The sequence below is a fragment of the Azolla caroliniana genome, unplaced genomic scaffold (assembly GCF_043228905.1).
Source record: "Azolla caroliniana isolate FFs.n. ecotype wild unplaced genomic scaffold, voAzoCaro1.0.p SCAF_67, whole genome shotgun sequence".
Taxonomy (NCBI): Eukaryota; Viridiplantae; Streptophyta; class Polypodiopsida; order Salviniales; family Salviniaceae; genus Azolla; species Azolla caroliniana.
In genome coordinates this window covers 18,880-35,950 of record NW_028230502.1, presented here as the reverse complement: position 1 = coordinate 35,950, position 17,071 = coordinate 18,880, and the positions used below count along the sequence as shown (strand labels likewise).

Here is a 17,071-nt window from a genome sequence, read left to right as displayed (position 1 = left end):
TAAATCGACATTTAAGGCGGTGTTATATGTCCAATTGGTGAATCATCCATCCTTTATTTGCAGATGTAGCAACTATAGCAATGATTGCAACCATCCTTGAGGCGGGGATGAAGGTTTCTTCCTTGTCCATACCTTCTTTTTCAGAACAGCCTTTTGCGACAAGTCTTGCTTTAAAACGATCAAGCCTAACAATCGGCAACAAATGCACTTTGTTGCTTTGTCTTGAAGCTTATGGTGCTGTTTTGGTGGCACAAATGCAATTATATAGTTGTTTCCATCCATAAGGACTAATATACATGTCCACCCCTTCGCCTACACAATCACCTTTAGGAGCATCTTAGAATAGCCCCCATGACACCATTGGTCGTGATGAATGTGAATCAAGTGCATTTACTTCTACACCAAGCAATGTGAATGCTTCCCAAATAATTTTTAATTGAAGTCACCTTGACAAGGTGTCTTACAAAATTTGTTCACCATTGTTTTCATGTCAATCAAGTTATCAGCCAAGCATTCTTCTAGTAATCATATGAACTAGAATTGATATTGGGATTCTAAGAACAAGTGGTTGGGATACCATAATGAAATAAAACAGACACTTGTATTTGAATAATATTGACTTAAAGTATCTTCCAAAATTTGCTATCATAGTGATTTTAGCTACAAAAAGAAATAAAGAGAAATTAGCACATTCCATTATATCACCAAACATGAAGGTTTGGACATCACATTATGAGCTACTAGGAATACCATCAAGGAAACTTGCATGGCGGGCTACTACTTTGCAAGGGGCTTGTGTGAAATGCACATATGGATGAAGTTCAAAGAGATTATTAAACTCAGCTCATTGTGAGCATAGGTCAATTATAAAGAGGTGCATGTAGAGATTATACTCAGCTCATTATGAACATTGTGAAGAGGTCCATGTACACAATGCCAAACATAAAATGATTGGGCCAGCGACAAATATGCAGGAAAAAGAAAATACACCCTATTAAATATGTTTGCATAACAGATCAAATATACAGAACCCACTAGACCAAACCAATCCATTTCAAGGTAAAGTATTCCCCCCAACTAGACCATCTGTTACAATACAAACCCATTTCGAGGTAAAGTACTCCACAACCACACAATCTGTTACAATATTTGTCTTCTTCAAATACTATGTACATACACACACAGACGAATGTCTAATTCAAAAATCAGGTGGATTTACAAATATGTATTAACATGCATAGAAAAACATATTTATAATATAACATAATGACATGGCTCTATAGCACCCAAAATAATGTCAAAATGTTAATTACTTCACTAAAAATATAAAATCGACATTGTGAACATGACATGCAATTCATTGTAATAATACTTCAAATTAATGAAAGTAAGATATATGCACCTCACATAAAACAAAATAAGTGCATCTCATGCATATTCACCTGTGCATGAATATGGTCGTAAGTAGCCAGACTGTGCACACACGCATTGCGAAACTTTGTTAATTATTTGAATCAAAGGAAAAATGTAAAAAATGGCAATGGAGTCTTTAATTTCTGCCGATATCCAATGATATACTTCCGGAATCCTCACAATTTTGCACCTCTCAAATGGTGGCTTCCCCTCTTCAGAAAAATAACTCTTCACTCCTTTTCAACTCTCTTTTTTTTTCGGACTCTAGAAAACCTACTTTCCTAGTTGAATGAAAGACTGGAAAGAAACTAGAATTAAATAAAAATGCATTCAGCTAAGGCTGTCGGAGTCGTAGCAGTAGTTTGTATCACTGCTTTACAGGGATTGCCAAGGAAAGCAAATCGATTTCGGGCTTGGACCAAATTCCTTGATATGTTATGCATTTCATCCTTCTGTTGGATGATGACCTTTGAGCTCTACACACACCTTTTCGGGTAATTGCTGTACATAATTTCCGAGATGATGTACACGATGCTGCCAATCTGAGGTGGTAATAGTGCCTTGCTTGTTCAAACCTGATTTCTTCTCTGAAATTGATGGTAGGATCTGTAACCTTTACATCATTTATCTGGTGTGGCATATGTCGAGTCTGTGGAAGCAAACTTAATAACCTTTGGCCAAACCTCGAGGTGAACACATCATTGAGAACCATCTATAAAATTCATCATTATCAAAATCTCTCTCTCTCTCTCTCTCTCTCTCTCTCTCTCTCTCTCTCTCTCTCTCTCTCTCTCTCTATGGAGACATTTCCATTCTAGATCGACCTATGATAGAGATCTTTCGGAGACAAAGGCTACAATACACCTAACTTGAGAATCTCGCATGTGCCAAAAACCAGATTCTCTCGTCTCTTTCCTCTTCATCTTATTTACTTTTATATTTATTGTGTAATATTTACTTTATTTTGATTTGTTCTCAAAGACGAGAAAACATTTAAGATGTAATCTCTTATTCGGTCTTATAGGCCATTTTGGCCTCTTAAAAGACGTTAATATATCTTTCTTTCTTTCTTTCTTTCTCTCTCTACCAGTCATTAATATTCTTTTTCCCTCCCTAAGCAACCTGTGTTGCCTGAAAACAACAGTAACAAAAGAACAAGTCCTTTCCGAATGCCTCGGATATGAAGATATGCAACCTACAACAAGGTTGTACAAACTTTTGAAGAGCTCCAAACAAGGATGAAACCATTACCAACTACACTAGGAATGGTCTTTGCTCATCTACTTGACCACAGAACCAGATTCATGGAACAAACCTAGGGAAAGAACGCATATTTCGCACTGTGGAATTTATCTCATACTAATGTACATCTGTAATTTATCTGGTATGCCAGATTTTCGACTAGTAGACATTTAACCTAACTCACTCTTTTGATAATAGATGTTTAATATAGATTTTCCTCTTTATTCTATAATACACCTACCTTTGGACCCATGCTTAGAGAGGCAAAAGCTGTAGGAAAACCAGATCCTTGCTCTTGAGGACTGCCATTCGGCTGCCCATATTCATCAATGCCAACCATCGCAACTTTGCCAAAACTCTTTGGCTTCTTACTCTCCTCATCCTCATCCTTTTCCCCTTCTTTATAAGTGCTTTCTTCATCCTCTTGCTCTGCTTTACCAGCTTCTTCGATATCTCCTTGCTCACCATTTCTATCTTGAGAAGCTTCTTGCTCTTGATCACCCTCCTCATCTGGTATGCCTTCCTTTTCCCTTTGCTTTGCAAGTAGCTCCTCCTCTTCTATCTGAAATGCTAGGTACATTTCTGCCCTTCTCAGATTCCGCTGGATCTCTGCTACTTCATCTTCTTGTTTCCACTTTTTCTCAAGCTCTTCTCTCCTGTTCTTCCTATCTTGCTCATATTCATCCTTGGTCTTCTCCCAAGCTTCCTTGAACTTTTGGAAAAAGTTCTTTTTCTTTACATCCTTTGAAGTATCCACAGTCTCATCCTTCATATATTCATCAAATCCAAGAGGCAATGGTATCGCTGCTTCAGGTATCACTTTGCCATTCTCAGTAAGAGGTTGGTAAAAGAAACGAAGATGACCTTCCTTATCGTGGGTCCAATTGATGATCCTTCCAGTAGGAACATGGAGGAGCACTTCCCCTTGACGGTCCTTACGAGCCCTCGCCTTATTCAGTGGGTTGAGATCACCTAATACTGAAGGTGTGTTTCCCAGCACGACAAATTCATCCTCTGCATCAACATGCAACACAAAAGCCAAGAAACTAAATCAATGTATAATAGCTAGACTTATGTCTGTAAAACATATAAATTCATCCTCTGCATCAACATGCAACACAAAGGCCAAGAAAATAAATCAATGAATAATAGCTAGACTTCTGTCTGTAAACATATAAATGAACAAACACTAAAATATATCTAGATACCATACAAATGAATTAAAAGCTAAAATGACGTTGATGCAATTGAATCAGAGCTAAAACTATGTGTATATATGAATGAATCAGAAATAAAATGATGTTTATAGAAATGAAAAACAGCTCAAATGATGCGTGTATAAATGCATAAGAACTAAATCGATACTGAGAAAAATAAAATTACGAGCTAGAATTATGTCCATTTAAATGAAAATGAACTAAAATTATGTCAAGTAGCTAGTAGTTTCTGAGAAGCCCTGAGACCCATTGGTGTTTTACCATGTGACCACCAATATTCTAATTCTGGTGGCATAGGAATTGTAAAAGGTGTCTTTGTGAAGGAATTCAACCACATCTCCCTCTCTTTGTCTAGATCTTCGACATATCGCTTCCATTCAGCTGGAACCTGACCCATATAATTCGTAACACAATGTTTCCCTCAAACTTCCTGGCAAAAAATGTCGTATAATAATGTGAAACGCACAAGCTATCACCTCATAGTATGCATGGATAAATCCAGGGGCCATCCATAAATCCTCTTCCTCGTACATATAAGGGTGTGATGGATCAGTAAATGGTCCTTTTGTTTCTCGAACCACTATGTTTACAGAAGCAAAGATAGAATCTTATTGAAGCAATATGTCATAATGGAATGTTATCTTACAAAGTTTGAATAGACAAACTTTGACTATAAGCCATGAGCACATACTTCCATCTGGTTTGTTCACAAACATTTTTGCCTTCGCAGCTGCTACTTCTGCCAAAGACGAATGCAACTGCATAGATAACAATAAACTATTGGTTAAAGCTCATCATCATAATAATGGTTATTATCTAATCACCATTAGTATCAATATTAACATCTATGTTAATGTTTTATCCTTGTCATTATCATCATTGTCTTAATCGCACTCCCAAACCATTTCAACATGGGCATTTGAATCTCTTTTCAGAGGGAATCTTACAGCTGTAGTTTGGGCAGAACATTCTTCCTTATATGGTAATAACTCTCCAAAATAGAACTTCCCCTAAAAGGTAAACAAAATGCTTCAATATCATGCTTATCTAGAAATGTGGTAGCCAATAGAAAATAGAAAATATCTTGTGAAATTAGTTACAAAAATTGAGTACTTACCCAGATAGTAAGCCCATTAATTTCATATACTCCACACCCATGGAAGCGGCTATGTTTCCATTGGCCTGAATACTTATACTTCCCTTTTGGTCTGCAGATTTGAACAAATAACCATTCAAACCTTAACCAACCCCCTTTCATTTGTTTCATTTCACCAGATAATCTTCTAAAGACTCACGTGATATAATCATAGTTACCAAAAAATAGAAAACAAAGAAAAAGATGTCATAGGACTACATTTCCAAGACTCCTCCATGTTTGAAAGTTACATTCATTTTATGACTTGATATCTCTAGAAACTTATACTTGAATGCAGGATATTAAGATACCAAACTCCCTGGTCAACTAAAATATGAAGATGAATAGTTGATCTTTGGAGATGCAATCTCCCATGCCAGGAATGGCCATGCCATAAAAGGCGTCTCTGGTAACTATGATTATAATACAGGAACAGTGAAAATTCATAGAGGAACTGCGAATATAAATCAATGCATCCTCTACTGCAAGTCTCATAACAATGACTATAACATAGGAAAAGTGAGAAAAACATACGGCGACTTTCCATCTCCTGTAACCCATCCACCCTCCTCATCAAAAGTATCAATGGCTTGACCATGCTTCCGGAATAATTCTAGAGCATGCCTCTTCAGCCATTCTCGATCGAAGGGATTCATGTAATCTGCTCTCATAATTTTTCTCGCTCTCTTTGCCTTGAAGTATGCTCTATGAAAAAGCAATGTAAATAAGTTTTTCTTTCAACACTTCCTGAAAAGCTTTTTCAATGAATACATGAAAAATAGTAACTATAAAAATCACGAAAGAGGCAAGAATACAAACGGAGTATCTGGCACAGGTTCTTTCACAGGAATAGTAACCTCCAACACGCCATGGCCTTCCATCATGTTTTGGAACCACTCCCCTTCATATCTATACATTAAAAATCAACCCAAAACTTTTCTGTGTTTATATTCTCTTTGAAAACTTAACATCTTTTAATACTTGTTTAACCAGAATTTTTACCAGGTACCTGCACAGCTCAAATGGTGTAGTATAAACTCCCTTCCCATGTGCCAGATCATCCCACACAGTGCCTTCATAACTGTAGCACAATTCATGTCGATAAAGCAACTAAAAGCTGAGTAAATTAATGAATTATAAGATGAATACTTTTATTCAAATGAACCGTTGATTTAAAAATTCTTCTCATCAACATCTACTCATTTATATATAGCATGATAGTTAACCTTTCGTTTGACCTATGGTTAAGAGATTTTAATATATTGGTATTTCATCTCACACATGTTTCTGGTTTTGATGAATCTGGCAGTTCATTTTCAGGCGTACTAATCAAATTATAAAAAAAAAGATTATCATGCATACTAATGAGTTTAAGATATCTATGTAATCAAATTATTTTCTTTAAAGCTGAAATTTAATATCTTCAACAACAGCTACTCCTTGAATTAAGATCTACACACATAAGCAAACGCATAAGATACAGAAAAAGTACCTTAAACTAGGGTATTCCTTGAACTACACAAGAAATTGCATGTAAACAAATACATAAGGTAAGGAAAAATTACCTTAAACTAGGGTAATCCTTAAGCTAGGTATGAAAATGCACGTAAACAAATGCATAGGGTAAGGGAAAATTACCTTAAACTAGGGTAGTCCATGAGCTACACAAGGAAATACACGTAAATAAATGCATGAGGAAAAAGGATATGCTAGTAACCTTATACCAATAGACATGCAAGATACAATACAAATGGATAATTGAAGAAAAAAGGAACCTTAAGCTAGGTTGACTCATTCTCTACACATACAAAATACCCTGAAACTGATGCATAATTAAGAGAGAAAACCCCATAAACTAGGGTTACTCATTGAGCTAGACATACAAATACCATACAAAAAATGCATCATTAAATGGATAATCTAAGGTTACTCCTTTATGTAGACATAAAAAATACACATCAATCACATAACTTAAGGCAAGATATATACGTCAAATTACTGCGGTGACTCCTTGAGACAGACATATGAAACACATCCATGAAAAAAACTGTAGGAAAAAAGGACCATGAACTAGAGTATGACTAGAGCTAGAAATTTAAAAACACATTAACAAATGCATAATAAATCAATTTATACTAGGGTTATTCCTGTGCAATTAGACGTAAACTACGATAAGAAAACGAAAACAATTTAAAAAGGATTATAACGTATGGTTTAGTCCTTGAGGTAAACATACAAAATATATAAATAAATAAATAAAATAAACAGGCGTATACCTAGACCCATCTTCGAAAACATAGCTAACCCAAATAAGGAATTCTTCCATGCGTTCGAGCTCTTCAACAACCTCCTCCGGAGTTTGTATATCATGGTGATTATCCGGAATGGGTGGATAAAACTTCCGATAAGGGACGTAATATGGCGTCATTGGAGGGCCTGGTTTTCCTTCTTTCCGTAGCTTCTCATAGCTATCATACTCTTCTTTGGTTATCGTGTCTGGGTCCCATCCAACCTCCTCAATGTCTCCCCAATAATCTTCCCAATGCTCGCCAAGGTCTTGCTCCGTCCAATTCTCTTTATCGATGGGGAAATTCCATAGCTCGTCTTCTTCCACGACTTCCTCTTCCTTCCTCTTCCTCTCGGCTTCTTCTTCAATCTTCTTCCTCCTCTCTTCTCTCCTCTCGCTTCGCTGCCTCTCTAGCTCTTCCCTCTCCTCGGGAGTTAAAAACTCTTCTTCGCCCTCGTATCCATAGTCATCGTCGGAAGAATCATAGTAATCCGAGCCATACTCTTCTTCTTGCTCTCCTCCTCCTCCTTCGTCTTCTTCTTTCGGAGGGGGGGGTGGGGGTGGGGGGGCTTCCTCTTTTGTCTTCTTCGCCATTGGAAGGAGAAAAGAAAGGAAGGAAGCAAGAGAAAAGACCTGTGAAGGTTATGGAGGGTTAGGAGAGTGAAGCCCTGCTGCTTCAATCCATCCCTGGCAAGCCCTTCCTTCCTTGCTTCCTTCCTTTAGCGAGTAGAGGACGTAGAAAGAATGGGCAAAGAAGACTGTAAAAAGAGAGAGAGAGAGAGAGAGAGAAGTCCTTGCTGTGTATACCCTCTCCTCTCCCCTGTTTCTCTCCCCTTATCCTCACACAAAAAAACTATTCATTTTTACCAAATTACCCCTCCCCTTAAGTTTTGCAAAATTCTTCTTAAAACCCTCCTCCTCCTCCTCCTCCTCTACCCCACTAGTACCACTATACTTTCCTCTCTGCTCTTGCTTTGTTTCTTCTTTGTTACTCACTTGAGAGCTCAGGCCCCGATTTCGCTATGAGCCCAGGCCCAGCATACAAAGTTTGCTCGGACAAAGCCGAGCACTACCAAGATGGCCCAGTGCCCCTAGGGTTTTTTACACAAGGGGGGGGGGGGGGGGGAGGGCCACGCCTCCTCTCTTAAACCCCCACTCCCCCCCCCCCGGTTCATTATCATGGTTGTTTGCTGCCCACACCCTTTTCTGTCGTGTTTTATCTACATTCGCCTGTTCTCTCGCCTCCCCATTCTTGCCCTATGCCAAACGTTGTTATAAAACGTATTGTCACATTGCTCAATATGCCTCCAAGTCGCTTGATAGAAACACAATTCACCATGCAAGCTGCCTTCTCTCTCTATCTCACACTACTAAAGAGAGTTTGCAGAGTGTCCTTCACCTCTTAGCCCTTAATCACGCTTTTTGTAACATGTTATAAATGTTTGTGTAGAATCCAATAGAAATGAAATAAGGCATTACATGCTAAGGCCCGATGTTGAAATCGGCTCTATATATTTATGTAGCTTACTCTACGTTTATAGCTCCTCTTGAAATCATTGGTTTATGATTCGACTTGTAATTACACTTTTGCTTCATGTCATGATGTGTTCGATCTACATTGGCTTCGTTGCGCCTAGCCTCTGCGTTGTGAATAATTGAATAAACTTATCATCAAGGTGCTAGATGCATAAGAACAACTCAATAACAAAGGCATTATATGCTAATGCCCGGTGTGGAAGTAACTACACAAATATATGTATGTACCATACTTCTTGTTTCCAATTTCTCTTAAAATCTTTGGTTTGCGGTTCGACTTACCCTAAAGCATTGCATCACCTCATTCCTTGTCCTACACCATATGTTGTTATAAACTTCTTATTGGAGCGCTAGTTAGATATCATATCTTTGATGCTATAGTACGAGGATACATTAAAGTTCCCCTGAATATGTAGTTACTAGTATATGAAGGTTATATTTATAAATCATTTTACCATGCCAAGTGAAAGGAACATAGTTGTAACTTGTAATATTATTAGATAAGGAATAACTATAAAGATGAAATTGTAAACCTTGGGTAAGGGTTCTTCCTCATTATACTCCCTAGAGCTAAAGCTTAAACTTGGATTTATCCCCAATCATTTCCTTAAATATTAATCATTATAATTACCTTACACTTGTAAGTTGTAAATAAGTGTGGACAATTGGAAGCTTAACCATGTCAATGATTTATTGCCTTGTTGCTTTCCAATCGAGTCTTGGGATTGTGGTAAAGTTTCACATAAGTAAATATCTAATTAATCATATGTAAGTGATTAAGTTGTAGAGCAAGATTAAAGTTTGCTTTAGTAGTTAGTTTACACATTAGTATCTTGAGAGTGATTGACACCCTCTCTCACCCATCTTGCTAACGAAAGGGTAGATAGTTGTACATCTTTGCAAGCTAACCTCGAAGTAGTTTTCAATAAGAACACCAAAGTAAGAAGTAGCTTTTGGCAAGAACATCAAAATATGCTACAACATTACATGCCAAAGCATAACGCAAACATAGCAACATGTGTGTGTGTTTATACACTCACACACACACACACACACACACACACACACACACACATACATGTATAAATATACATTCACATATCCATAGGTACAACACTGTGTGCACAATCACAAACACCTGATTGTATGGATGTATATATAAATTGCACATTCAACGATGGAAAAATAGAACATTTGTTTCACATGTATACTTTCTCTTGTAAAGCTTATATAATATATTGCATGTAGGGAATGGAAAACCCGACAAACAATGATAATTAATTGTGGGTAATCAAAGGATTAATGAACCACGCAATATCTAACTAAAAAATTAAACGAATAGCATGTAAGTTCTCTCTTCTATTTGTTTCAATAAGTAGCAATCCTAGAATGATTAACTAAAGGAGAACTTGAACCAAATTATATATCACATGCAGTTTGTCTGAATTTATTAATGATTAAATTTTATGTTATCGCAAAGTATTTGTATTATTAAAAAAATGCTATGCTTGGCTTTTCATGCAACCAAACAACCATAAATACTATGCAATTGCCAATACCTATAAGCAATTTGTTATATCAATATGTTGTACTTGAACCAAGATTATGCACAACACCATAAAGAGATGCAATATATTTCATCCATGCTTCCACAACTTTCACATAGTATGGAAATAATCTTGGGCTTTCAAGAACATCCCAATCAAAAGTATCACTGTAAAAACAAGCATTCCTTGATTGGCAACTAATTCTTCATCCTTTTCATCATATAAAAAAGTGATTTTTGCATCCTATATACCATTTATCACGAGTATCCACACATCCCTAACAATGGGCAAGAAGGGTTAGAAACTCATTGTATCTCACGCAACTAATAATTCAAATATAATGAAGGTAAGTGTCCATGCTATTGATGAAGATGTTGAACTTCATCTGAAAAAAACATGAAATGCATTTCTAAATTATTTCACAAATTCAAATGTAAGGAAGGTATGAATATGTGTGCTCATTGAAGATGTCAAAACTTCATACTAAACGCATTTCTAAATGGTTATACCATGGGCATCGAACAATGTTAATAGGTGGCCATTGTTGCGACTTGCATTGTGGTGGTGGTTGCGAGTTGCTCTTTCTAAAATAAGACATGAAATGACAATTTCTTTTTACAACTATGCATCACACCAAACATGAAATGACAATTTGATGTTTTGTCCTCCATCTACCCAAAGATGATCTCCCAAGTGATTTAGCATTGTGTACCTTACCTATTCATACACATGCAACACATATAGTTGCATAGTGTACCTATATACATGCACATAGACTTACATGCACACATATGTGTACAATCACAAATACTTGTTTGATTTTATCTATAGAAAAATTGCAAAATGTACCAACCGATGATCGCTTGATGGGGGAGGAATGGATTGTTTATGATCCCCAATGATGACTATAAATTTAGTTAAAACCATGACATACAAGGTTTATTGCCTTGATGTCATAGTTTAAAATTTTAGAAAAAATCATTCTCAATGAGGTTACCATTAAAAACGATTTTGTGATTTAAAAAGCATGAAGCTTGTATGCTTTTGAGATAGTATTTTTAAATATGATCATGCTCAAACATTATTAACGCATAGACATGATGATGTTTGTGAAGTCTTCTTGTGTACATTATTAATATATAGAAATACGAGTATATCTTAAACTATAATTGTTTACTTAAAATGACACTACAAGATTTTTTGGTACATAATTGCTTGACTTGATATCAAATTCTTTAATATTTTGCTTTGTAAAATGCAATGTTTCTAAAAAAACATGGCTTAACTTGACAACACAAAAGTTGAGTTAGGATCCTGTGTGCCACAAGACTCTTCAATTATTATTTGACAGTTCATATACATCACCTTCGCATAGAGAACTTATGTTTGTATTAAAATGCTTATTACATGGCCTAGCTAAGAGTATGTATCAATTGATTTTCTTTTCAAAATTTAGTCCACTGATTAGAACTCTTTGACTCAACCATTTCGTGTTAGATGGATGAAGCCATAAAGGAGACACCAAGAAAAGACAAAAATAACTAAATGTAACTTCTTGATTGATGTTCAGTTTGTTTTATCACAATGAGGATTCCCACATAACCCTTCCCACATACCTTTTCACAAACCCAAGGATTCACATCTACAATCATGTGCTTCCATTCAAACTTTAGATTATAACTTGTAACTAGATCCTTGGTTCTTGGAAACGTGAGACGAAATTCATGTCAAGAACCCTACTTATATATCAAATATCTTGGCTTTGCACATATCCTCATGCATTTATTTTCTAATATGTGAAACACTAGGTTTATCCATTACTGCACATGAAAGTTGCGTAGGTTCATACATACATTATCTAACTGTCTTGCCCTTTACTAATTGTTACAGAAATTACATTCACGTGATCTTTTGTAAAACTCATGGGCAATCATTGGGCTCCACTTTGAAGTGTACAAAAAGCTTACCATTTCAAAGATTGGTTCTGACTCAAACAGAAGTTGAAATAATGGACTTAACAAAACTGACAAAGTTCCATGAAAAACTGCTAGGAGGAGAATTACCAATGGGCAATCAAATGGCATTTTTATGAAATCTAAGAATCAAGAACATGGCTTTTGGTAAAACACACAATGAATTTGGTCATCATACATTGTTGCTATGATTTATGCACTCTTTTCTTCTGCCAAACATACATCGTTTATAATATTTTACGTCATGGACTCATTTGGTTACATGTTTTGTCCGTTTTCCTATACACTGATAAATGAACCACCGCTCATCAAAAGTTTTCCTACAAATTTACCATCTCCAAAGAAACAACCAAAAGACACAACAGAATTTTCAGTTTAGAAGTACCAGGTCTGAACTGACTAATGTTGATAAGGTAACATTTTCTTGTTGAAGGTGTACCATTAATTATCTCAAAACTTTTCCAAAAAATATGAACAGGAACAAGAACAATATCACATAAGAGTTCTCATGCATCTGCAAGATGCTTTGGGAAAGTAAAAGCAATATGCAGTGGACTACAAATTGATTATATAACGGTGAATCCATCACACTTACTTGCACATAGATCCATCACGCACAACATGGTTTTTTCTTGTTCTGAGCTTCCTGGTTATTATCTGATGGAACAACTAGTTTTGTTCCTTTCAATGAACCCACATTACCTTGCTCTTCACTCGCAATCAACGATTTCTTGCTGACTATCCGATAGATTTCAGTTAACACTGATTGAAATGCTGTCTCCACATTAGTAGCTTCTAACGCAGATGTTTCCAAAAAGAACAGTCCTTCCTTTTCAGCAAATTCCTTTGCATCTTCTGAAGTAACCCCTCTAAGTGTGGCAAGATCAGTCTTATTGCCTATTAGCATTATGACAATATTATTGTCGGCATGATTTCTCAGCTCTTCTAGCCATCGTGAAATGTGTTCAAATGTTTGACGTTTGGTTATATCATATACCAACATTGCACCCACAGCACCCCTGTAATAAGCACTTGTCACTGCTCGGTACCTATCAGATTAATAAGGACAGTTTATATGAGGATTTGATTTAAAAAGGATGTCAATATGGTTCATACACAGTTTATAGAAGACATTCTGCACAAAATACCTGAAGATGAAGATTTAAATGATCATTTTACTTGAAACATATTTCATTATGGAATGTACACATTTTACATGAAGCAGTCAAAATGACATAAGACACATATAAAAAACATTTTCTATTACAATATTGAACACAAGTAAAGATAGGATACTCACATAACAACAGTCCAATCAATAGCTCTATTGTACAGAAATACTGCTATTCAATAGACTATTTATCACATCTGTATTTAAAACTCAACAACAATTAACTATAATAACAGTCAAGACTATGACAAAATGTGACTTCACTTCACTATTTCTTTCTTTCCTGCAGTATCACAAACAAATATCCTACTTTATATAAAAGTTCACCAACTTTTTACAATGCACACAATTGCTTTGGTTCTTTCAAATATTTCTAAAAAGATCATCATCAACACAGCTCAGAAATATGTAGGACAGGCAAATGCATATGCATTTCAACAGAAAATTCAATACATACAAGGGCAAAACAAATTCATTCTACAAATTCATTCAGAATCTTGAATTTTATTGTTCTTCAGTTTTCTGTAGTACAAGGCATCTATTCTTAAATTATAGATACAATTATTAAAGCCATGCATTGCATTTCTTCAGAAGATATCTGAGAATGTTCAACCAGTACAAAACTTCTCCAAGTCATCTAGGCAGATTTGTGAAACTTTTAAGAACAATATGATATAGTTAATAAAGACACTATTTCTCAGTCGCTTACAAGAACTCCAAGAATGCTAACTAAGCTAACTACAAACATTCTCCACAACATCAGCATAGACCACACCAATGGGCTTCCAAAACTTTTAAGAACAATACGTTACAGCAAATAAACACACAAATTTCCAACTTTTCACGTGAAACTTGAGAATGCTGAAATAAGTGCAAACATTCTCCAAGCCATTTAGGTACGTCAGATCAATGGATGTGAGTGCTCAAGGAGAAGGTCTCATCAAACAGAAATGTTTCCTCAGATACATTAATATACTCTTCTCGGGATTTTCTCTTCTTCTCCAAATCATCTACGTAGATCACATCAATTACACTCAATAAACTTTAAGAAGGATTGGATATGGTGAACAAAGGCTTGGTCATCCTTTTGGTAGAGTTAAATTCACAACAAATTTTAGAATGCTTAACTGAGTACAAACATTCTCCAGGTCGAATTTATGGACAACATCAATGGACGAGGAAACGGTTATTTCGAAATACCTTCTCAGACAAAATAACTCTATCCAAACAAATAGAAATGCATCTGAAAGATTAGAAAAACGCCTTCTCAGACACAATGTGCTATAAAAAGGTCTCCTGCAGCCTACAAAAAATAGAAACGCCTTCTCAGACAAATGTGGTACAAAAAGGTCTCCATTAGCCTACAAAAATTAGAAACGCCATCTCAGACACAATTTGCTACAAAAAGGTCTCCTTCAGCCTACAATAAATAGAAACGCAATCTTAGACACAATGTGCAACAAAAAGGTCTCTTTGAGCCTACAAAACATAGAAACGTCTTCTCAAACAAAAACGCATTCACATTCAAAATGGTATAACATTGTATCCAGAGATGCTGCTTCTCACACCACGACTTTTACTTGTTCAAATCATTAGATCAAAATAAACACGAGGAATAGAACCACAATTCTAAGACAGAAACGACTTTCAGGGATAATGTACTCTCCTGCGCACCTGTGATTCAGCAATTAAGCACTTGAGAACGTATTGGCTCAAAAGAAAGAAGAAAACTGAAACCTATGTTTTCTAGAAACCAGAAGAAGAATGAAATGTTTTTTGATACAAGATCAAGAAACAATGCATCTTTTAAACAACAACGAAAAGAATGGAGAATACACATCTCTTAGAAACAAGGAGGACGCATGGAACGCATCTTATAGAGAAAAAAGAGAGGAGAAGAGTTAAATCTATCAGTCAGAGAAACAAGAAAAATGGAAAATACCTCTCTTGGCCGGCAGTGTCCCATATCTGAGCTTTAATAGTCTTATGGTCAACCACAATGGTCCTGGTCTGAAACTCGACTCCAATGGTAGCTTTAGACTCAAGAGAGAACTCATTCCGAGCGAAACGATTGAGAAGCTGAGATTTCCCAACTGCCGAGTCACCGATCAACACAACTTTGAAGACGTAATCAATCTTCTGGTTGAAATCCGACATCTCTTCTTCTTCCTTCTCCTTTCCTCTATGCTTCCTGATTGATGAATTCGATCCGATCAAAGCATGGGTGAAAAGAAAGAAAAAGACGTACGTAGTATCTCTAGTCGTTGGCGGAGAAGGACACACAAGATTCGCTTCCTCCAGGGAAGAAAGGTGGATGAAGGAGGAGAAACCCTAACTTGTTTCGTTAGATCTCACAGGGAGAGAGGAGAAACAGTAGCTTGCTCCGTCAGATCTCAAGAAAAGTGAGGAGGAGCCGCTGCTTGCTTCGTCAGATCTCTCGGGGAGGGAGCAGTAAACCCTAATTCGTCTTTACAGGAGAGAGACAGATGCCAGACAGAAAACGAAACCCTAAGAAAGAACACTTTTGTCAGCAGTAGTAGAAAAGGACGGAGGAGGAAGAAGAAGACGACATATTCGATAATTACGGAAATAGCCCTCTTCTTATTAATTGGTTTCGCGAAATTGCAAACGATACCCCTCTCTCATTTATCGGTTTCACGGAATTGCAATAGATACCCCTTTCTTCTTCTAATGTCTATGTGCGTGGGTGTGTATGTATTTGTGCATGCGTGTGTGACCCCATTCTAACCCTAACCCTAACCCTAACCCTAACCCTACCTAATTCCAAAACTCCTAGAGTCATCTAGCTAGTTTGTTCGGACATTTTGCAAGCAACTAGAAAAAAACTGGATGATGCCTCTCATTGAATCTCTTTACGGGTGGGAGTGGATGGAGGAGAACCTCCTATGAGGGTGTGAGGCATTAGAAAGCCCCCAATACGTGCTGAGCAGAGTGTATCGTGTCATTTAGAAAATATCACACATCATTTGACTAGTGTCAAGATATGTCTAGACACACACACACACACACACACACACACATGCAATGTGGGCTTCCGTTACCTAGCTTTCAAAGTCCCCATTTCAATGGGTGTTTCCTTGGGTTTTGTTAGAGTGGCCATCGTCACAAGTTCAAATAAATGCTCACTTCTTGAGAGATTGGGGGTTATGGCGAATTTGGCATATGTGAAATAAATTTGTCTTTGACGTATCTAGAAGTTGAAATGTAGTTTGCTCTTGCATTTCTTGGTGTTGGATAATTCAAGATTGTTATTGACACTAGAGGTTCACATGTGTGTTATGGTAAGACATCATATTCATTGGTTGTGTTGGCCATTACATGATACAAATCTGAATATTATGTAGTACTTCTATAGTCTTTGGTAGTCCATTGTGATTAATACAACAGTACATAATAGTTCCTTGTTTTCGTTTTTTTAAACATCCTTGGCTCCCCTAGAATACACACGCACACACAATCTCTCTCAAGGAAAACACATGATTATATATTAATTGCATGTAAAAACACCACAATGTTGCTACAACTATTT

At 36.5% G+C, this 17,071-nt stretch overlaps 2 protein-coding genes across 2 annotated transcripts; both read right to left on the bottom strand.

The window, feature by feature from the left end:
• Positions 1-1,488: 1,488 nt before the first annotated feature.
• On the bottom strand, positions 1,489-7,888 carry LOC147849423 (protein TIC 100-like). The gene is made up of 11 exons (XM_087337535.1): positions 7,284-7,888; positions 6,017-6,088; positions 5,827-5,916; positions 5,542-5,712; positions 4,990-5,080; positions 4,820-4,882; positions 4,564-4,630; positions 4,349-4,452; positions 4,134-4,260; positions 2,897-3,669; positions 1,489-2,125 (listed from the first exon to the last, which is right to left on the bottom strand). Exons 1-11 carry the CDS (start codon positions 7,886-7,888, stop codon positions 1,781-1,783), a joined length of 2,508 nt encoding a protein of 835 aa, XP_087193661.1. The 3' UTR covers positions 1,489-1,780.
• A 4,873-nt stretch (positions 7,889-12,761) lies between these two features.
• LOC147849422 (ras-related protein Rab11A-like) lies at positions 12,762-16,015 on the bottom strand. Its single transcript, XM_087337537.1, has 2 exons — positions 15,464-16,015; positions 12,762-13,399 (listed from the first exon to the last, which is right to left on the bottom strand). Exons 1-2 carry the CDS (start codon positions 15,676-15,678, stop codon positions 12,961-12,963), a joined length of 654 nt encoding a protein of 217 aa, XP_087193663.1. The 5' UTR covers positions 15,679-16,015; the 3' UTR covers positions 12,762-12,960.
• Positions 16,016-17,071: the final 1,056 nt, after the last annotated feature.